Here is a 24,244-nt window from a genome sequence, read left to right as displayed (position 1 = left end):
AGTTGTGCTTTGCTGGTGTGATTGGTTCCATTGAGGTTTATCTGGGCTGTCACCATATTGTAGGTGGTCATCTTTTCATTTGAAGATGTTGCACTACCACCATCTTCCACCTGTGCACCAAGGCACAGGGTAGGCACTATTTTTTCTTTGGAAAAGAGTGCCCACTGTGAATTACTTTTTCGGAACCTCATAGTATAAAAATAGTTTCACCTCGACGAAATTAGGAATGGATATTGTACAATAATGGCCGCCACATGAAGGTACTTATCAAGGCCTGAGTAGTTTAGTGGGTTGTGTTTTACTCCTTTCATCATTTCTTCTTTCTACTTCTGTACTCCTTCAGGGCTTCCTTCTTCTTTAAGGGTTAATTTCTCCAAATTTTCTTGGTGTACTTACTATGAAGGCAAGAGTGGACGTCGCACTTTATAGTCAAGACAGTCCAGTTGTACTGCTTTATTTCTTACTCCTTTACGTTTGCTGTGAGGGCTCAGTGTAGCTCTTGCATTGTTCTTACTATTGCTTCCTTTTTGTAATTCATATGGAGTTATGGTAGGAGTGGGCAAAGTCAGTCCTGGAGGGCCGCAGTGGCTGCAGGTTTTTTGCAATAACCCAGTTGCTTATTTAGAAAACAATACTTGCCAATAATTCAATTTCATGGCTTGTTAGTGTTTTAACTCTGCCATGTCAGGCCATTCTCATATCCTAGATTTGTATTTCCTTTCTAATGATATCATCTTCTAAATGATATGAAGTCTAAAATGTATGAATAATACTCAATCTTTCACTTTTTTCTCTTCACTTTCCCCCCCAAGTATTTAATTAAACCAAATAGTGCACAATACACACAGGTGTAAATGGAAACAAAAGAAATGCTGCTTTCTTTTGTCATTCAAATCTTATTGCTAATAAGAAACCATTAAAAACCAAGAGAACAGCTGTTTAAGACTACAATAAGCTATAAGGGCTCAAAATCCTAATGAGCGAGACAACTAAAATGAAGCAGAAGAGTTACTTGAGCAATAAATGCTTCTTTATAAGCAACCGGGTTGGAACAAAAACCTGCAGCCACTGCGGCCCTCCAGGAATGACTTTGCCCACCCCTGAGTTATGGTAATTGGTAAGATGCCCGACAGTTTCTTTTTATTAATCCTGTTTATTCTTGCTGGAATTATTTGTTTTTTGCTCCACATTTGGCATATCTTGGACTGCATTTCTGATACTTTGTTATTTTTGCCTATCCATTGTTAGAACTGAGTAGCCACTAGTTATTGATGGATCTACTGCATAGACTTTCTTAGCCTGTTTTTTCCTTGACAACTATATTCCTTTTCTTTGGTATCTATTTTTCTATCAGCTGGTATTGGTGTGTCCCAAGGGACAATCACTTCCTAATTTTTCCTATAATGAGGTCAGGATTGTGATCCTGGGGTCTTTCTGGTGCTGGTAAGCTGTAATTCTTAGATTTTCTAGTTATGAGCCTGGACAATTTGTTGTACCTCAGTGCCTCACGCCCAGCAATGAGATGTGTGACTGTTTCCAGCTGTTTGGCAGAAATTCCTCTTATTGGTTATGCAATCTTCTGTTGATGCCTTTAATAATGCAAGCCACTGTATTGTGCAGCCATGAGTCACCTTTGTTTGGAATTTGTGCCTTGTGAGCCATGCATGCGTACGTTTTGGGTCCACAAGAGGCTATGGCGGAAGGCAGCAAACTTATCACTGCATTTTTTTTTTTTTGGAGATTTAATTTTTTGAATTCTTCCTTCTGTTGCTTGGCATGTTGTGCTGTGGCCATCTGTGCAAGTAGTTGGGAAGTTTCTAACCTTTCCTCATTTGCTCAGCTAGTTTGATTATGGATGCTATTTTGGGAATTCTTACTTAGTGGTTCAGTAGTTTTAGGACATTTGAGAATCCTGAGCTCATCAGGTAAGTTTAGAGCCCATTTATTGCTGATTTGAAAGTGTAGTCAGTTTCAATTAGGCACAAACCCTCCTTCTGATTTTTGTATATGGACTCTTGGAATACATTCATTTTTCCATATGAGTTGACATGCATGCAGCGTTTTGTTTGGTTTTGGTGTCTAGTTTATGAAGCTCATGTTGGGGCGTGTTGGTTGCACCAAAACTGTACGATAGCACAGGGATTACAAAGTGATTTATAGCTTGTGTTTTGTTATGTGTGGTAAGGTATATCCAGAGGATGCTTTTGTTCTGCTGATGTATTCCTTGAAAATAAACGTTGGCTATGGTCTTTAGGTGCCTTATTTGTTTTTGAATTTTGTTGAGTTTCTTCTAGTGTCTTAATAGGTTTTTCTATTTCTGGCTGTTCTGCATCCTGCATGTTTGTAGTCAACTTCTCTTGTGGTCTTTTGGCAGTTTGTGTGGCACACAGGTTCTCCTTGTCAGTTTGTCTCCTGCAACTCAATTCATTTCATTATTAACTCTTGCAAAACACCTCCCTTTATTATTTGCATATGCTTGTTTGAGAATTGGTTAGTTATAAATACGTTCCATTTCTGAGTAATGAGCATTCTCCGAGTGTGCCCATTTCATATTTCTCCAGTGTGAACACTTTTGTGTCTCTTAAGGGTGCCTATTTGTAAAAACTGTTTGCCACATTCTAAACAGCTGTAAGGTTTCTCTCCAGTGTGAATTCTTTTGTGGCCCAGCAGATTACTACTTTGTGAGAATCGTTTGCCACATTCAGAACAAGAATATGGTTTCTCTCCCGTGTGAACTGTAGAGTGTATCTTAAGACTGCTCATTTGAGCAAACTGTCTACCACATTCAGAACAACAATATGGCTTTTCTCCTGTGTGAATTCTTTTATGCCTATGAAGACCGATCCTTTCTGAAAAATGTTTGCCACATTCATTACAGCGAAATGGTTTCTCTCCAGTGTGAACTCTTGTGTGGCTCTGAAGACAACTCTTTTTAGCGAATAGCTTCCCACATTCAGAACAGCAATATGGCTTCTCTCCTGTGTGAATTACTTTGTGACACTGAAGATGACTGTTTCGGGAGAATTGTTTGCCACATTCAGAACAGCAATACATCTTCACTCCTGTGTGAATACTTTTGTGGCTCTGAAGACTACTGCTGCGGCAGAATTGTTTACCGCATTCAGAACAACAATATGGCTTCTCTCCTGTGTGAATTCTTTTGTGGCTCTGAAGAGTGCTTCTTCTTGAAAACTGTTTGCCACATTCAGAACAGCAATACGGTTTCTCTCCGGTGTGAATTCTTTTGTGGATCTGAAGATGGTTACTTTGTGAAAACAGTTTTCCGCATTCATTACAGCAATATGGCTGCTCTCCTGTGTGACTTCTAAGGTGTTTCCGAAGATGACTCCTGTACCTGAATTGTTTCCCACATTCAGAACAGGTATGAGATTTTTTTCCTGTAAGAAGTTAAAGAAAATAAAAGTTTATTTTTCAATCCACTGCCCTTTTACTAACATTAAGTCACAATATCAAATGCTGGTTAAAATTATAAACATCCACTGACAGGCATAAGCAATCTCAAAAGTTTAATCTCACTTTGATAATTTGGCGTTCTGTGTTACAGCTACTCACCATATAAGCACAATCACAGGAGCCAAGAATTTAAGAGAGTAAACTAAATAAATCACCTGTGACAGACCCAACTGACAAGACTGTTGGTCATATTTTATGAACTAAATTGTAGACCTGCATCAAGATTTTGTCATAAAACTCTCAAAATGTTATTCACAATTACATTTTGTTCTTATTTCATTTGATTAATGGAGATAAAAAGTGGTCATCTTCAGTTTTCAAGATATTAAAGTTTCATTTATAAAAGAGAGTGTGCCATGCCAAACATGTGAAATGCACTTTTATTAATCAGAATGTGCACCGACATTTCTCTGCAATTAAACCCAAGTCACTCCAAAGTGTACTTTAAAATGACTTAATTAATATCCGTCACAAACCAGATGAATGAACATAGCAATATATTAAATGTATAAGCCTTCAGGAGCTGCAGTAGTCTGGGAAAAAAATAATTAGGTGAGAAAACCCAGGATATCTGATCTAACAGATAGTGGTAGGAATGTCGAAAACCGTGTCAAGCTTTCAAAGCACAGATGCTTTAAAAATGTAGCTTCGAGGTGCGTTTCAAATGTGCATGTCATGAGATATTTAGGCACAGAAACTCTATTATATTATTTACAATACCAAAGTTAGATCGCTCAGTTGGTGCCCTTGAATTGTCCACATGGACTATTAACATGAGCTCAAGTCCTACGAATCCCATAGGAGTTATTCTAACATGAAGCACTGTGCAAACACCAAGAATTCATGAAATGATATTTAGTTAGAGGTTAACAAATACTTTTGAGAGATGCCACGAAAGATTCACCCAAGAAATCTCTTAATTTGATGTGGAATTCAAATATCTTTATTAAATTCATAAGGATACTTTGCACAATGAAGCTTGCATACAATACCAAGCACCTTCTTTTCTATACATTTTGCCATGACAAAGGGAGATAACAATTTGACGGTGACACCATACTGAATTTCTTGTGGTGGTGGCCCTGCCCACGTTGATACACTTTTGGGTCTGGCAGTTTCAATCGTGTCAAAGATTCTGAGAGATACCTCAGAGTTTGTAAACTCTGACAAAGAGGGCAGCTGGAGTGATGGCAGGAAATACTTTGGCTTTATAGCAAACAAGGATGAAAAACCACAAAATACATTTAAGCATGTGTGCAAGAATTGCAAGCGAGTCAATACAAAAAATGTAGTTGTGAGTATTTTATTTCTAAATTACAGAAACATTAATAAGTATAAATCTGTAAACCGTTGTGTTTGAAGTAGGGATGTGATTGGAGAAATTTGGGTTTGGCCCGAACATTTGTGCATGGATCAAACTACTGTATACCAATCCAGAAGCTTCAGTTTGTATTAACATTAATTCAGACTACTTTAAACTAGTACGTGGTACCAGACAAGGCTGCCCCTTGTCACCACTGCTTTTTGCAATTGCCATTGAACCACTGGCAGTTCACTGTCAAAATGCTAATCAGATAAAGGGAATAATCAGTGAAGGACTGGAATAGAAAGTTTCTCTATATGCAGATGATACAGTACTGTATATATCAGATCCACAAAATACTGTGCCTGCAGTCCTAACAGCACTAACAGAATTTCAAAAGATTTCTGGTCTCAACCAATTTGAATAAAAGTGTCATCTTCCCAGTGAATTCTCAAGCATAAAATGTAAGATTGGACACCTTCCTTTGATCATCGCAGATCAGTTTAAATACCTAGGGGTAAACATCACAAGTAAACATAAAGCTCTTTATCAACAAAATTTCGCCGTCTATATGGAAAAAATTAAGCAAGACTTGCATAGATGGTCAACCCTTCATCTCACTTTAGCTGGAAGAATTAACGTTGTTAAGATGAATATCCTTCTGAAGCTTCTCTTTTTATTTCAAAACATTCCAATAAACATCAATAAATCACTTTTTAAGAAATTAGATTCAACCATAACAACATTTATTTGGAATTTAAAACATCCACGTATCCAAATAATGACCCTATAAAGACCTAAGACGAAATGTGTCATGGCTCTACCTAACTTTCAGTTTTAGTACTGGGTAGCAAATATACAAACTATTAAAACCTGGACATGGACACAAATAGATGAACATACACAGGCTTGGACTGCAATAGAAATAAAATCCTGCCGTATTTCTTATATTCCTTGCTTTGTACCCCAACAAATGCAAGTTATCGCCAATATACTAAAAACCTAATAGTACTTCACTCACTCAGAATATGGAACCAATGTAGGAAGCGTTTTAACATAGAGAAGCTTTTATCTGTGGCACCTCTGCATGAGAACCACCTTTTCACACCCTCTCAAACAAATACAGTTTTTAATGCCTGGAAAACATTTGGGATTAAATCAATTAGAGATCTGTACATAGACGTCATTGCATCCTATGAATGATTACATTCCAAATTTAACTTTCCAGCAATACACTTCTTTCACTATCTTCAAATTAGCAACTTTGTTAAACAGAACTTGTCCAATTTTCCTCACCTCCCTCTATGCTGAGCTGGAAAAAATACTGATCAGTCTTGAGGACTCAGACAGAATTTCTGTAATATATAAAACCATTTTACAGCCCCTCCCTTTCAAAGATCCAACAGAAAAGTGGGAAAAGGATCTCTAACTCAACTTGTCTGTTCTGTTTGTGTATAACTATTCAGAAAAGTTGTTTACAAAAGACTATATTGTTCTTTTTTCTTGAATGTTTGTTTTTATATTTTTATTGTATACTGTTTACAACCCAGCCACAGGGGATGCACAAACCAGTGTGTTTCTTCATGCCGGTCCCAAGCCTAGATAAATGGGGAGGGTTACGTCAGGAAGGCATCCGGTATAGAATTTTGCCAGATCAACAGCAGACAACAATACAGATTTCCATACCGGATCGGTCAAGCCCCGGGTTAACAATAACCGCCACCAGTACTGTTAGCCAACAGGGTGCTTGCAGAAATTGGGCTACTGCTGGCTGAAGAAGGAGAAGAGGGGGGAGACATGTCTGGAGGAAAGAGGAGAGGAGGAAAGTAAAGAAAGTGGAACTGAGGAGAGGAACTTTGAATGTTAGCAGCACGACTGGTAAGGGGAGAGAGTTAGTAGATATGATGGAGAAAAGGGAGGTTGATATATTGTGCATGCAAGAGACTAAATGGAAGGGGAGTAAGGCCTGGTGGATCGGAGGGGGATTCAAATTGTTCTATCATGGTGTGGATGGGAGAAGAAATGGGGAAGGAGTTATTCTGAAGGAACAGTATGTCAAGAGTGTTTGGGAGGTGAAAAGAGTGTCAGACAGAGTAATGATTATGAAGCTGGAAATTGGAGGTGTGATAATGAATGCTGTTAGTGCATATGCACTGCAAGTTGGGTGTGCAATGGATGACAAAGAAGATTTTCGGAGTGAGTTGGATGAAGTGATGAACAGTGAACCCAAGGGACAGAAAGTGGTGATTGGAGCAGATTTCAATGGGCATGTTGGTGAAAGGGAACAGAGGAGATGAGGAGGTGATGGGTTAGTATAGGGTCGTGGAGAGGAATGAAGAAAGTCAGAGGATAGTGGATTTTGCCAAAAGAATGGACACGGTTGTGGTGAATATGTATTTTAAGAAGAGGGAGGAACATAGGGTTACGTACAAGAGTGGAGGAAGATGCATACAGGTAGATTACATCCTATGCAAAAGAGTCAATCTGAAGGAGATTGAAGACTGCAAAGTGGTGGCAGGGGAAAGTGTAGTTAAACAGCATTGGATGGTGGTCTGTACGATGATTTTGGAGATCAAAAAGAGGAGGAGAGTGAGGGCAGAGCCAAGGATCGAAAGGTGGAAGTTGAAAAAGTAAGACTGTAAGGTGAAATTCTGAGAGGAGGTCAGACAGGCACTGGGTGGCAGTGAAGAGTTACCAGATAGCTGGGCACCTACAGCAGATGTAGTAAGGGTGACAGCAAGAAGGGTGCTTGGCGTGACATCTGGAAAGAGGAAGGGTGAAAAGGAAACCTGATGGTGGAATGAGGAAATATAGGAGAGTATACAGAGGAAGAGGATGGCAAAGAAGAAGTGGGATAGTCAGAGAGATGCAGAAAGCAGACAAGAGTACAAGGAGATAAGGCACAAGGTGAAGAGAGAGGTGGTGAAGGTTAAAGAAAAAGCGTATGATGACTTGTATGAGAGGTTGGACATTAAGTAGGGAGAAAAGGACCAATGGGCTAGACAGAGGGACCGAGCTGGGAAAGATGTGTAGCATGTTAGGGTGATAAAGGATTAAGATGGAAACGTACTCACAAGCGAGTAGAGTGTGTTGAGCAGATGGAAAGAGTACTTTGAGAGGCTGATGAATGAAGAGAACGAGAGAGAGTGAGACAGAAGGTTGTATGATGTGGAGATAGAAAATCAGGAAGTGCAACGGATTAGCAAGGAGGAACTAAGGATAGCTAGCTAGCTAGCTAGCTAGCTAGCTAGCTAGCTAGCTAGATAGATAGATAGATAGATAGATAGATAGATAGATAGATAGATAGATAGATAGATAGATAGATAGATAGATAGATAGCTAGATAGCTAGATAGCTAGATAGCTAGATAGATAGATAGATAGATAGATAGATAGATCGATCGATCGATCTCAAGGGGAAATTCACATACTCCAGCAGCAGCATACTGATAAAAAAACAATATTGAATTAAAGAGTGATAACAATGCAGGTATCACAGACAATAACTATATGAAGAGAATGAAGAATGGAAAGGTCGTTGGTCCAGATGACATACCTGTGGAAGTATGGAGGTGTTTAAGAGAGATGGCAATGGAGTTTGTAACCAGATTGTTTAATGGAATCTTGGAAAGTGAGAGGATGCCTGAGGAGTGGAGAAGAAGTGTAATGGTGCTGATATTTAAGAATAAGGGGGATGTCCAGAGCTGTAGTAACTACAGGGGGATAAAATTGATGAGCCACAGCATGAAGTTATGGGAAAGAGCAGTGGAAGCTCGGTTAAGAAGAGAGGTGATGATTAGTGAGCAACAGTATGGTTTCATGCCAAGAAAGAACATCACGCATGTGATGTTTGCTCTGATGGTGTTGATGGAGAAGTATAGAGAAGGCCAGAAGGAGTTGCATTGCGTCTTTGTGGACCTGGAGAAAGCATGACAGGGTGCCTCGCGAGGAGCTGTGGTATTGTAAGAGGAAGTCAGGAGTAGCAGAGAAGTATGTAAGAGTTGTACAGGATATATACGAGGGAAGTGTAACTGTGGTGAGGTCTGTGGTAGGAGTGACTGATGCATTCAAGGTGGAGGTGGGATTACATCAGGGATCGGCTCTGAGCCCTTTCTTATTTGCAATGGTGATGGACAGGTTGACAGACAAGATTAGACAGGAGTCCCCATGGACTACGATGTTTGCTGATGACATTGTGATCTGTAGCGAGAGTAGGGAGCAGGTTGAAGAGACCCTGGAGAGGTGGAGATATGCTCTAGAGAGGAGAGGAATGAAGGTCAGTAGGAACAAGACAGAATACATGTGAGTAAATGAGAGGGAGGTCAGAGGAATGGTGAGGATGCAGGGAGTAGAGTTGGCGAAGGTGGAGGAGTTGAAATACTTGGCATCAACAGCACAGAGTAATGGGGATTGTGGAAGAGAGGTTAAAAAGAGAGTGCAGGCAGGGTGGAGTGGGTCAGGAGTGATTTGTGACAGATGGGTATCAGCAAGAGTGAAAGGGAAGGTCTACAGGACGGTAGTGACCAGAAAGCAGGAGACAGAGCTGGAGGTAGCAGAGTTAAAGATGCTAAGATTTGCATTGGGTATGATGAGGACGGACAGGATTAGAAATGAGGACATTAGAGGGTCAGCTCAAGTTGGATGGTTTGGAGACAAAGTTAGAGAGGCGACATTGTGTTGGTTTGGACATGTGCAGAGGAGAGATGGTAGGTATATTGGGAGAAGTGTGCTAAGGATAGAACTGCCAGGGAAGAGGAAACGAGGAAGGCCTAAGAGAAGGTTTATGGATGTGGTGAGAGAGGACATGCAGGTGATGGGTGTGACAGAACAAGATGCGGAGGACAGAAAGATATGGAAGAAAATGATCTGCTATGGCAACCCCTAACGGGAGCAGCCGAAAGAAGAAGATTGTATACTGTTTACAAATGATTGCAATTCTTATTCAATTAATATTTAATGACATTTGTAACATTTCATTACATTACCTCGGTAGCAGTACTTGTTTTCATCAATAAAAAACTTGATTTGATATAAAAGGTCTTTACTTTTTACTGTTTATAGAACTTTACTTTTACTTTTAACTTTTAATGAAAGCTCCTGAGATGCCACTTAGGATATAATGCATTCTTAATGGTACACACTATCTATACAGTCCACACAAATTCACAGCTTACTTGACTTTTGACGTGTTACACTTCCTTTCCAGTACCAGGAAAATATAATTTTAATCAAAAGACAAGTCTGTTACAATCAACTCAATAAAAGTTCTCTTTCAAAATTAATGTATATGCAGTGCACTAGACAAAATCTCTGACAGGCTGCACCCACAGGGCTCAACACTAACTTTTAAAGCTGGATATCAAGCATTTATTTTTAGTTACCAAAACTTTAAATATAGTTTCCATTTTAAAAGCTTTCGAGGCAACTCAGGCCCCTTCTTCAGGCAAGATGTAAACATGTAAACAAGATGTTTACATCTTGCCTGAAGAAGGGGCCTGAGTTGCCACAAAAGCTTGCATATTGTAATCTTTTTAGTTAGCCAATAAAAGGTGTCATTTTGCTTGGCTTTTCTCTACATTCATAATGGCTAACACGGTACAACACCCTAGTACTACATTTTAAAAGCTTATTTTTAAGAGTAATTATGATGTGCCCATGCATCCATTTGCTTTGCCTGCTACGTAATAGCATTTCATTCTGAGGTGTTATCACATGTCAGAATTCCGGCTCTGTGCCCACCCAATCCTTGTGTGGTGTGGTTTGTTTAAACATAGCCCATGAGCATTGAGGCTGTATCATTCAGTATACTGAGTAATTGTTCAAAAACATTTTCACATCTAAAAGCACTTCTTAAAAAATTTACGTTCAAGATGGCAATTTTCAGAAGACTTATGATAAGTTGCTATCGAATCCATCTTTCATTTACCAAACATGCATGAAATAGAACATTGCATTGCAAACATTTTAATAAGAACAGGCTATTCAGCACAACAAAGCTTACAAATCCTATCCACCTACATCCTCCAAAATTAATATCAAGTTGAGTTTTGCTTCTCGCTAGAGTTCTACTTTCTACCACACTACATGGTCATTTATGCCATACATTTCTGGTTCTATGTGTGAAGAAAACCTTCCTAACACTTGTATAAAATTGACACTTTAACAAGTTTCCAACTACGTACCTGTGTTCTTGATGAACATAAAGTAATAGTATTCTATCCTGCAATCTGTTTATAATCTTGCTTTCATGTAATACTCTGCACTAGAAAATGACAACGAACTGCTTATACCAGCCGACACTACCAGAGCTGGCTTCAGTAATCCATACCAGAACCCAACAAAATGAAAGTTCTCCTTAGGAGTGTGTGATATGAATCATCTACAATAATATCTCAATTGTTGTTTTAACAATGTGCAAGCTGAAATTGTCAAGTATGTCGCTCGCTTTGTACAGAATAATCAAAAACACACCTTGAGAGTCCATGCATTCACTTTCTCATGTAACCTAACAGAACAGACTACTGTGTGTGTGCAAAGCGAGAGCATAGGCAGAGAAGGTCTGGGCTGCGGGTCACTAATGGGGTGGAGATGGAGCTCAGGGGAGTGGGGTGCAGAGCTCAGAGGGGCGTGCATGTACACGGGTGGGGGTTAGGATTTCAGACCCACCCACGTAACATTATCTAAGTCTGCATAGTTAAATGTGGGTGGCTTGAAGTTTGTTCCCCTCCATCCCATCCTGTTTGCCACTGCGGGGAGATTTACTCGATCTGTAAACGATCGGTTCATAAAATGCTATGTCAGTTCCAAAATATTAAGTTACTAGCTGAAATACCCGGCATTGCCCGGGAGATAAATAATGTTTTTTTTTTTAATTGTTTGAGAAAAATATAATTAAAAAAACACAACTTTAAAATAAAAATAAATTAACAAACAATGAGGACTCACTAATGTGCTTGTATTGTTTACTGAAGTGCCTTGTTATATACAGTGTTTTTAGTTTTTCCATCTTTAGCCAATATATAAAGGTTCTTAGGACTTTCCCACCCTTGAACATGTCACATAAAGTTGTCCATGTGAGAAACAGGCTGTGTCCAAATTGATTCCAGCAGTTTGCAATGATTGTCCTTAAGATTTATTTATCGATACCGAACCAGAAATATGTGGTCTCTACTTTACCTTCGATTTTGATAACTTAATTAAATTAGTTTTTTTGATTATGAATGTATTAAAAAAAAATTTCCTATTACTTTTTAACGAAAATTGTAACATCAGCACATTAGCTACGATGCTGCGAAACCAATGACATTTCATTAATTAATAAATAAACAAAAATCACAAAGAGAGCTGCTGAATCCACAAAATATATATAGGATGTTATTTATCCATCCATTCCTCCATCCTCTTCTGCTTATCCGAGGTCGGGTTGCGGGGGCAACAGCTTGAGCAGAGATGCCCTGACTTCCCTCTCCCCGGCCGCTTCTTCTAGCTCTTCCAGGAGAATCCTGAGGCGTTCCCAGGCCAGCCGAGAGACATAGTCCCTCCAGCGTGTCCTGGGTCTTCCCTGGGGCCTCCTCCCGGTTAGACGTGCCCGGAACACCTCACCAGGGAGGCGTCCAGGAGGCATCCTGATCAGATGCCCAAGCCACCTCATCTGACTCCTCTCGATGCGGAGGAGCAGCGGCTCTACTCTGAGCCCCTCCCGGATGACTGAGCCTCTCACCCTATCTTTAAGGGAAAGACCAGACACCCTACGGAGGAAACTCATTTCAGCCGCTTGTATTCGCGATCTCGTTCTTTCGGTCACTACCCATAGCTCATGACCATAGGTGAGGGTAGGAACATAGATCGACTGGTAAATTGAGAGCTTTGCCTTGTGTCTCAGCTCCTTTTTCACCTCGACAGACCAATGCAGAGCCCGCATCACTGCGGATGCCGCACCGATCTGCCTGTCGATCTCACGCTCTATTCTTACCTCACTCGTGAACAAGATCCCGAGATACTTGAACTTCTCCACTTGGAGCAGGATCCCGTTTTGCCAGCTTCGTAGTCTTGTATGATTTTTATTTTCATTTCAAGGTCGATAGCTTTCCTTCGTTTCTTAACAATTTCTCCAGATGATGCCATACTTTTTCTTTTTGTCGACATCTGTACTATTTTGGGGTTACAAATATGTAAAAAAAAAAAAAAAAAACGAGGTTACACAGTGACTGCTTGTAGGAATGAAACTGACTGAAAAAGCGCATAGCAAGCCTATAGTACGCTCAGTGCGCATGTCACCATTCGCCACTGACCGACACTCAAGCTGAGAAAGGGGATTCCCCAGATTGCAGGTCGAAACTCGATTGGTCGTAAGTGCGAGTGGTCGTTAAGCAAATAGGTCGTAAAGTGAGGAGTACCTGTACTACCAATTTTTCAATGAATACCAATAACAGTGATATTTTACAGTATTAGATACCATTTGATACAAAAGCAAAAACAAAAATCCCATTCAATGTCTTTTTATTCTAGTACCTCAATTATTGAAGTGAACAATATTGTGCCTTTTTCTATAATACAATATAAAATATAATAACAGTAATAGCAGTTTTAAAACATGGATATATTCATCAAGTAGTTACCCAAATATTATATAAGTAAACTAGCACTGGCATTCAAAAATATCAAAAAACATTCAGGGCTTAAACTTTAATATGTGTCAGAGATGTGTAACAACAAATACAGAGTTTAATATTGTTTGGGTGGGGAGTTTCAGCATAGGGTTCATAAAGAACAATATTATCATGCACTACCTGGTTTATCTTAGTGTGTGCAAACTTCACATTTATTCTGACATTTTCTCTCTAGTAACTGAAAAAATACTGTTAAAATCAATGTCAAAAATAAAAACTCAAGCAATATTATGTGTGTACTGTTAAATTAGGGAATTCCAAGATAATTCTTAATATTTCCATTTAAACAAACTCTTTACATTTGTTTTCCTAACAATATGCTTTTAAAGTCTGGTTTGTCAGAAAAGAATTGTAATATTTGCTAAATTAGCATTATTAGCTGGTTAAAAAAACATTACTAAAGAATAATATTTAACAGATAAGACAAATTAATTCAAATTTAAAACGTCACACTGGGGCATTTATTTTGTTAACATTTGTCACAAATATAACACTTCCTGTGTGAAATTAAGCTTGTCAGTTTTATTTCAGAACTCCTGTTAAACCATGTGATCACATCTTGTTATTATTCCTATACACAAATCCTGAATTTGAAAATCACATGAGCTGTCATTACCTGTAAACTTAAAACTGGGAGATAGAATTACATTCTTCAATGTACCACTCAGATACATGATGTGTGATTTCACTTAGGGGTTATAATTATGAACGTTAGTTTGCCTTCAGAAAACAATGACACAAATTCAATGTTGGCAGTAGAGATGCATGATATATCGGGAACCGTATTGTTATCAGCCAATGTTCATTAAAATGATGACATTGGAATCGGTGAGATGAGTATAATTTAAACAAGTACAGCCGACTGATATAATTCACGCTTGCCAATATTGCCAGTTCACTAAAAATAATTAAATGGTTTTTTTTTTCATTGTTTGGTGAGGCAGATGTTGAGCTGCAGGAAAACACACATGCAAGCACAGCCCCTTGTGCTCACACCAAACAAAAAATAAATAAATAACACGGGGTTTCCTACTTTAGCTGACAGGAGTAATGTACACGTTGTTTATTCATTAGGCAGGTATCGTTAGTAAAGCAGCATGTCAGCCATGTGGTGAAATGTTTCTATAAAGAAGAAAAAAAAAAAAAAAACACAACGGAGTTGCTATCTGCTCTACCTGCAAAAACAAGAAAATGTGAGGAGGCTGCAGAATTAAATCTTTCAATACCACAAATTTAATCACCCACCAGAAGAACAACCGTAATGAATTATATACAGAATTTCTTGCAGCTAATGATACCAAAACGAAAGTTAAATCAGATGCTACCGGGCTCACTAGAGGTAGCCTCATACAGCAAACCCTTCAAAATGTGAAGATATTTTCTCAAGACAGCTCCAGAGCTAAAGACAGAACTAATAAAATAATAGAAATGATCGCACTTGATGACCAACCTTTTTCTCTAGTTGAAGACGCAGGATTTTTGTCGGCTATTACACCTTTTAGAACCTCGGTACATGCTTCCAAGCCAGCGATACTTTGCAGATGTCTCATTGCCTGCATTATATGTTGTGATTGTTCCACATATACACGAGCTTTTAAGAAACAATGTCACCAGGGTTAGCTTCTTAGATATGTGTTACTCAGAGGTCAGCCCCATAAGCATGTCGAGTCTAACAGTGCACTGGACTGACGAAAATTTTGAGGCAAAAAGAGTTGTGTTGCATGCTAATGAGTCCTCCAGTTCTCATTCTACAACATTTGTGACAAAAGCTTTCGATTCCATGTTAGCAAATTGGAACATTTTAAAAAGTAATGTGTTGGTAATTTCACTGTCACTACCAGAATAGATCAAGAACACACTAGCTCTCCAAATGAGGCACTTTTTAGGAAAAGACAGACATGGCAATCAGAACTCAACCTCTTGACAACAAAAGAAACGGTACAACTCATTTTTAAATCGTGACAATGAACACGGAGAGAAGGCTAACAAGATCTTAGAGCAACAAATCCATAAGCAGGAATTTTGCAATGCAGTATCAGTAATCATCAACACAGATGGAGATAGAATCACTGGACATGAAAATATAATGGACACATTTAGAGACTACTATAAGTCATTATCAGTTTAAAGAACACAGGACACAATTTAATACATCTTTTTATACATTACGGATACCACAGCTAGATACTCTCAGTGCAGAGGAATTGGAAAAAACTCTGACACTATCAGAATTACTAGTCGCTATAAACTTACTTCAGAGTGGGAAAGGACCAGGGGCCTCATGTATAAACGGTGCGTACGCACAGAAATGTTGCGTAAGAATGTTTCCACGTTCAAATTGCGATGTATAAAACCTACACTTGGCATAAAGCCACGCACTTTTCCACGGTACCTCATACCCTGTCGTACGCAAGTTCTCTGTTAGGTTTTGCAGACTGGCGGCACCCAGCGTCAAAGCAGAGCTACTGTTCCTGTGTGGTTACCCTTTCTTAGATCCACATCCACGATGGCGGCTCAAGTGCTCCTTGTAGAACTGTTTGTACTTATTGTACTTATGATACAGTTATAATATTGCACATCCTAAGCCACATTATAAAGCGCGTATTTACATATGATGACGATATCATTTTTAAGATGAAATGAAGCAAAATATGTTGATTATATTATACAGATAAAACTTTTAACTTTAACTACATGGTGCCTCAGCCTTAGCAAGCTTGAGCTACGTTTACTGATTGTTCCTGCCTCGCTCTGTTTTGATGCTGCGGCTGGCGTGACACTGGAAGAATAGATGGATAGAATAATTAAACATTACAAAGATATTTCGATGTTCCTTAAAAGTTTTGAAGAATCTGCGTTCCAAGCTTACAGATGGCTTAACGTCTATTACAGAACTGATTGTGTGGCAATTGGGTATTTGGAGAAAGAAAAGTAAGGACAGGAATTGGGGGTTAGTACGTTTGAAAAAGTCAGTACTTCTGTAATAAAGCATTTCATTGATGGTCGCGCATGGCGCAGCAAGCATCTTGCTGTAAGACATGAACAATCACTGCGCCACCATGTTCCCATGTTTAATAACATGCTTTAACTCATATCATCATGAAAATGATATCACATATACTTCTCAATATTTTAATTACTCAGAGAGCTGTAATATTACAAACGTAATGGATTCTGTGTCCTGTTGGAGGAAGAGCACGTAGTGATTCAGGCACATAGAGCACATACAGTATAAGATCAAATACACAACAAAGCATTTAACGTGCTACTTTAGTTACGATGGGATTTGAGAAACTAGTAAATTAAACAATTTTAAGATGAAGTTTATGATGTTCTATTTTAATGACAAAATAAACTACGTGATTAAAGTGGAAATTTCGAGATTAAAGTTGACATTTCATGCTTCACATTGTGTTCCTTTTTTTCCCCCACTGTACCCTAATAAGCTTTCATATGACACTCAGATGGTGGGCTACGAGTCGCCTTTTCACGCCGACTTTGATATGTGACAACTTTTTTATTTTGGGCACTGTGCGACTTTGTGAACTTGAGCTTCCGAGTTTCTCCGACACGCTATGTCACTCAATCAACTTCCTTCTGTTGCTTATATAACTGTTTAAACCAACAAATAGTAAGTTTTTTTTTGCCTCCATTTGGTATTCGCTGAAATTCTTCTATTTTTCCTCGTATTTTTGCCATTGCCTTTTCACAGAACGCTGGGCTTAAGGGCTATTTATATTGATTTGCATATTCAAAGAGGCGTAATTCTGGGAGGAGTTAGGGCAGGACAGCAAGCGCGTGCGTTTATTTCCACGCTGTGCGGGATTTATGTAGCTGAAGAACGCGGAAGTTGGTGAACGCACAGATTCCTGCATCTGGATTTTTCTGTGCGTAAGCACATTTCAGCTTTTGTGCTTACGTCATGTTATAGTGCGAATTCTACATACGGCGCTATGCATGAGGCCCCAGGTCCTGATGGCTACCCTGGTGAATTTTATAAAAAAAATTCAGTTAAGTTAGTTCCCCCCTTATAAGCAACATTTATAGAAGCCAGAGACAAACTTTTCGCCAAGCATTAATTACCGTCTTTCCTAAGAAAAATAAGGACTTATTACAAAGTGCATCATACAGACCAATCTCACTTCTGAATAATGATGTTAAGATACTCTCTAAAGCCCTAGAAGTTTTGAGAAAGTACTCCCTTCAGTAATATCACAAGAACAAACCAGATTTATTAAAGATAGACATTTGGCTTCCAATCTTCAACACCTATTTGATGTGATATATTCATCCATAAAGTCAAACACTCCGGAGATCATATTATTCTTAGACGCAGAAAGGGCATTTGATATGGTTGAATGGGATTACCTGTTCACCACTTTGCATAAATTTGGGTTTGGCCCGAACATATGTGCATGAATGAAACTACTGTATATCAGTCCAGAAGCTTCAGTTTGTATTAACAACATTACTTCAGAATCCTTCAAACTAGAATGTGGTACTAGACAAGGATGCCCCCTTTCACCAAGGCTATTTACAATTGCTATGGAGCCATTGGCTGTTCACTTTCAAAATGTATTACAGATAAAGGGGATTTTCAGAGAAGGACTTGAACTGAAAATATATGCAGATAATATGGTACTGTATATCAGACCCGCAAAATTATGTGCCTACAACCCTAAATGTACAGTACTAGCAGAATTTCAAAAGATATCTGGACTCAAAATTAATTTGAATAAAAGTGTGTTTTTCCAGTGAATTCTCTAGCAAACAACATTAGATTGGACACCTTCCCTTTCATCATATCAAATCAGCCTAAATACCTAGGGGTCAACATCACAAGTAAATATAAAGCTCTTTTTCAACAAATTTTTGCTGTTTTCATGGATAAAATACAACAAGACGTGCATAGATGGTCTCCCTCCATCTTACTTTAGCAGGGAGAATTAACATTGTCAAGATGAATATGCTCCCTAAGCTTTTGTTTCTATTTCAAAACATCACCATATACTGTACATTAACACATCTTTTTAAAGAAATTAGATTCAATCGTAACCTCAATTATTTGAAATTTGAAAAACCCACGCATTCAAAAGGTGACCCTACAATGAACCAAATCTGAAGGTGGTATGGTTCTACCTAATTTTCAATTTTATTACAGGGCGGCAAACATACAAGCTATAAAAACCTGGACATTGATACAAACAGATGAACATACACAGGCTTGGTCAGCAATAGAAATGGAATCCTGCAGCACTTCTTTATATTCCTTGCTTTGTACACCAGTAAACACAAGGTATCGTCAATATACTAACAACCCAATTGTGCTTCAATCATTAAGAATATGGAGCCAATGGCACCTCTCCATGATAACCATCTTTTTCTACCCTCTCAAACTTACATAGTTTTTAAAGTTTGGAAAACAAATGGGATTAAATCATTTAGAGATTTGTATATAAATAATGTCTTTGCATCCTATGAACAATTACCAACCAAATTTAATCTGCCATTAACACAATTTTTCCATGTCCAAATTAGAAACTTTGTTAAATGAAATCTCCCCAATGTGCCTCGCCTCCCACCTATTTCTATTCCAGAAGAGATATTGATCACTCTTGGGGACTCAGACAGCATTTCTATGAAATACGAAAACATTTCCTTTTAAAGATCGCAGTGTACAGTGGGAAAAGGGTCTCTTATTCAACATTTCAAAAACGGAGTGGACGTCAGTCACACACAGAATTCACTCTAGCTCCATATATCCATGGCATTCAATTATTCAACTTAAAATCCTTTATCGAGCACATCTGTCTCGCTTAAAATTGTCCAAAATGTTTCCAGGGAAGATCCAACCTGTGAACGTTGCAATCAAGTACCAGCCTCACCGGGTCACATGTTTTGGGCCTGCACCAAATTAACATCATTTTGGACCAAAATCTTTAAATGCCTTTCAGACAGCCTTGGTGTCACAATCCGTCCTAATCCACTAACAGCTGTGGTTGGTGGGCTCACAGAGGGTCTTAAAGTGAAGGACAAACAAACTGATCACCTTCACTACACTATTGGCATACAGACTTATCTTGCTCAACTGGAAGAATCCTAATTCACCTATTTTAAGTCAGTGGGTAACTGATGTTATATACTATTTGAAATTGGGAAAAAAAATCAAATTCTCTATTAGAGGATCTGTGCAAAACCTGACAGGACCTAATCAGTAATATTTTAGAATAAGCATTTATATTGGGGAAAAGACTCCTTTCTCTATTTACTACTCTCAATAGTTTTGCTCTGGCTGTTGGCCTTCCTCTCTTACTCATGAGTGGGAGTTGATTTGAATTTAGTTTTGTTAAGTTTGACTTGATTATATGGAATGCTATATGCTTTTAATAAATTCAATAAAAAAAATTAATGGGCCAAGACAACACTCGCAATATGGCAAAAGCTATGGAAGAAATTGGCATTAAAAGTTTAAGCTACATGACTCGCACTTTGCAGCTCGCTGTAAATGAAGGCTTATTGAGCCAGAGAAGAATCTCTGATCATTAGGAGGCAAATAGTAACTCATTTTAAGCACTCACAGCTCGCCATTTACTGGCTGAGAGAAATACAAACAGACCTTGGTACCCCAACAAGTATGCTTTAGCAAGAAGTTCCGACTTGTTGGAACAGCACATATTATATGGCGAAAATTCTGGTTGATAAGAAGTGAAATCTTGCTGCGTATGGTGCTGAATATGAGCTTCCTGTCTCTATCATGGTGCATCAGTGGGGAATTGTGGAAAAGATGATCACTCTACTTGAACCAATCAAGCAACTTATTAAAGACATCAGCATGCATTCATCTACAACTGCAGATGTGACTCCCTCTGTTACAGTGCTTAAACGTCTGCTTAGCAAGTGTGGCAAGAAAGACTCTGGAGTTCAGATGGCGAAAACCACACTTTTGGTGGCTGTCACAAAACACTTCAGTGGCACATTCTCCGAGCCACTATACTTTGATCCACAGTACAAAATACAATTTTATGACCAAGATACCAAAAAACAAGCGCTTGAGAAACAATTGATCAAGATGTCAGCTGGTGAAGGAGATGCAGAGAGCAACAGTGAACCACAAGAGAAAAAGATTTGCATTCAGAAAGATGCTGCTTCTTCATTGCTGAACATGAAGAAATACTTGAAGTAATTTTTTATGTGGCTGCAAAACCATATTCCACTGCTGCTGAAGTAAAATAACAATCATAAATTTATTAATAATTTTCTTCTTCTTCTTTCAGCTGCTCCCATTAAGAGTCGCCACAGCAGATCATCTTCTTCCATATCATCCTGTCCTCTTCATCTTGCTCTGTCACACACATCACCTGCATGTCCTCTCTCACCACATCCATAAACCTTCTCTTAGGCCTTCCTCTTTTCCTCTTCCCTGGCAGCTCTATCCTTAGCATCCTTCTCCTAATATACTCAGCATCTCTCCTCTGCACATGTCCAAACCAACACAATCTCGCCTCTCTGACTTTGTCTCCCAACCATCCAACTTGAGCTGTCCCTCTAATGTCCTCAATTCTAATCCTGTCCATCCTCGTCACACCCAATGCAAATCTTAGCATCTTTAACTCTGCCACCTCCAGCTCTGTCTTCTGCTTTCTGGCCAGTGCCACCATCTCTAACCCATATAACACAGCTGGTCTCACTACCGTCCTGTAGACCTTCCCTTTCACTCTTGCTGATACCCGTCTGTCACAAATCACTCCTGACACTCTTCTCCACCCATTCCACCCTGCCTGCACTCTCTTTTTCACCTCTCTTCCACAATCCCCTTTACTCTGAATCATACTAATTAGGTTGACCAGACGTCCTGGAACTTTGTTACGAATTTTATCATACACTGCAGCTTCCAAATATCCAGTCAGTATTATTGTGCATTTGCCTGTAACTCACAGTCAGAACTGCGAGGTGGCTTGCTGGGACCGTGCATATGCATAACTTAACAGCAAGGGGCAAACTGCTCCGCAATCATCAACTGAGAAGAAAAGAAACACATTAACGACATCACCTTGCCTTTTTCATTAGCTTTTTACAACTTATGAATGCCAAGAATGCCCACAAAACTGTTGATGCAGCGGCACAGTTTGTGAGTTTTTCCATTTTGGACAGCCAAGTTGCTTTAGAAGAATAGTAGCGGAATGTAATTTAGTGGGCACTTAACAAAAGGGAGGAACAGGTTCGCCTGCAAACTAAAATGCAGTTTTGTACTTTGTGAAAGATGTTTCGAACTCGGGTCCCTGCAATAATTTCTGGTAGATCGTCTCTCAAGAATTGCAGCTATACCTCGACTAATACGGGATATCCTCTGGGCAGAGTGGTGGCTACAAGGCTAGGGATCTGCACTGGCAATCGGAAGGTTGCCGGTTCAAATCCCATAAATGCCAAAAATTACTCTGTCCTGGGTATGATGTTAAGTCTTTCAGGGCGGATGTTGACTTTTGTCAACAGGAGGGGCTGACGGCGGTAATCAACTGTGAACAGTGACAAACCTTGCAGTTTATGTTTTTTGTTCCACTCTGTTTGCTAGAAGGAACGTTAGCTGTGTTGGTTTGACCGAGATTCCCCTGTGCTTGCATGAGCAGCGAGGAGCAAACGACAGCAAAAATGGCATCGACATCTGGTGAGAGATCAAAGCAAATGTGTAAAGCAAAATACTCCGCGGACGACATTTTACATATCACCGAACTGGACTCGGACTCGTCGGACTCTGATGTTAATTCCAGTGATGCAAAGCGAATGTAAGGTACCTTCATCAGCTGAACGGTCCCCAGCTGATCGTGGTACTGAACAGCAATGTTTGCCTGGGAAGACCGCCACTTACAATGACAAGAGGTATAAACCAGACCGCATTGCACTGCGCCTGCCACTGTTGCCCCACCACAAGAGATGCCAAACTGGCATCCACCGCATGAAGCAGCAGATGTTTTACATTGATTTATGTGTGAAACCATTGCTTGGTGTGCATTTCCAAAAACTGCGTTTCTTGGAAGAAAATATTCAGCCCTCAAAGAGTTAATCTGCATCCAGTCCTGCTTGTAGGGTGGCAGAACTGGCACTCCAGCCAACATAAAAAACCTCACACTGGTTCCATTCCATCTACACTAGTGTGGTGCTGAGGTGTCACACGTTGCACGGCTGCACTCGGGTCCTAATCTGGGATCCTGAGTTGGTTAGTCATGTGGTGGGTGTGTGCTTCTAACCTCTCTCTTGTCCTGCTAACTGTGTGTTTCAGTGATTATGTGTTTCTGGTAACCCGGTACATGTCGTATTAATAAGGAGATGTGCCTTGTGCTTTGAAACACTGACTAAAATTTATTTAGGCACTAGCCATCCCCCATGGCTTCGCCCGCGTATTAGTGACTATACTTCCTTAGAGGCTGGCGTCCTTCAACATCTGCAATAAGATGCTGCAGATGTTCTATCAGACGGTTGTGGCGAGCGCCCTCTTCTACGCGGTGGTGTGCTGGGGAGGCAACATAAAGAAGAGGGATGCCTCACACCTGGACAAACTGGTGAGGAAGGCAGGCTCTATTGTTAGCACGCAGCTGGACAGTTTGACATCTGTGGCAGAGCGACGGGTGCTAAGCAGGCTCATGTCAATCAAGGAGAATCCACTGCATCCACTAAACAGTGTCATCTCCAGACAGAGGAGCAGCTTATGCGACAGACTGTTGTCATTTTCCTGCTCCACTGACAGACGGAGAAAATCGTTCCTCCCCCACACTACATGACTCTTCAATTCCACCCGGGGGGTAAACGTTAACATTATACAAAGTTATTGTCTGTTTTTACCTGTATTTTTATTACTCTTTAATTTAATATTGTTTTTTTTTGTATCAGTATGCTGCTGCTGGAGTATGTGAATTTCCCCTTGGGATTAATAAAATATATCTATCTAGTGAAACAGGACAGTGAGGAGGGTCCGGCCCAGCTCTCTACTTCTGACGCCACTCTTCCTCCTCCCTCGGCCGGCAGCCTCTGTCTCGGATTAGCGTGAATATATCGCTCCTGCAAGCGAACTATGACTCTTAGCGTAATGAGAGAAGTAGCAAAATCAACTGGAATGTTCATGCAAATTATAGAAAAGAAAAAAAAAAAAATCTAAATCCGTGAAGTAGTTCTCACGTTCGCTAACTAAGCGCAGTTAAGGTTACGCCCCAAGGCAGATGCGTGAGTGAGTGAGGAGGGCCCCGCCCCCCTTCCCCACAGCCTGGTGAGTCCCTCTCGGATTCGCACTAATAAATCGGAACCGCAAGCAAACTATGATACTTAGCGCGATGAGAGAAGTCGCAAAATGAATGGAATGTTCAAGTAAATTATAGAACAAAAACCCGCTCTAAATACTGGTGAAAAGCAGACAGACATACAAACGGGTCTAAAAAAATATAAGAAATTTTGAGCTTGGGCCATGAGATTTTTAAAACTGTTTCGTAGCGAGCACCTATGGGCCAAGGGTAACCTACATTCCATATTCCAAGTCCCAAGTCCTCATGGTTCGGGAGATTTCGTGATGAGTGAGTCAGTGGTATTTGGCTTTTATATATATAGATTAACAAACACAGCAGCTCATGTCATTGCCGGTGTAGAAAAGCCAAATAGTCAGTTCATTTTAATCTTGCTTCAACTGTTGTTAGTCCTCCTACATCCTACACTTCTATACGTGCCAGCTATGAAAAGACAGATGTGCTCATTTAGAAGAGAATGAATGTGAAGCCTCTGTTCACTTATCAGATACTTATGCTGAAAGGTCCTGGAGA

General features: G+C 39.6%; 1 protein-coding gene across 1 annotated transcript in view; it reads right to left on the bottom strand.

Moving 5' to 3' along the window:
* Window positions 1-1,659: 1,659 nt before the first annotated feature.
* Window positions 1,660-24,244, bottom strand: part of LOC114668858 (zinc finger protein 271-like) — an 82,433-nt gene continuing 59,848 nt past the window's right edge. The window contains exon 6 of the mRNA XM_051934596.1: window positions 1,660-3,398. Within this exon, the coding sequence (XP_051790556.1) occupies window positions 2,548-3,398 (851 nt within the window). The 3' untranslated portion in view covers window positions 1,660-2,547. The remainder of the gene's footprint in view (window positions 3,399-24,244) is intronic.

The sequence above is a fragment of the Erpetoichthys calabaricus genome, chromosome 1, assembly GCF_900747795.2.
Source record: "Erpetoichthys calabaricus chromosome 1, fErpCal1.3, whole genome shotgun sequence".
NCBI classification, from domain to species: Eukaryota; Metazoa; Chordata; class Cladistia; order Polypteriformes; family Polypteridae; genus Erpetoichthys; species Erpetoichthys calabaricus.
Note: the sequence above shows the minus strand (reverse complement) of the source record. Positions and strands in the feature narration are given on the sequence as shown.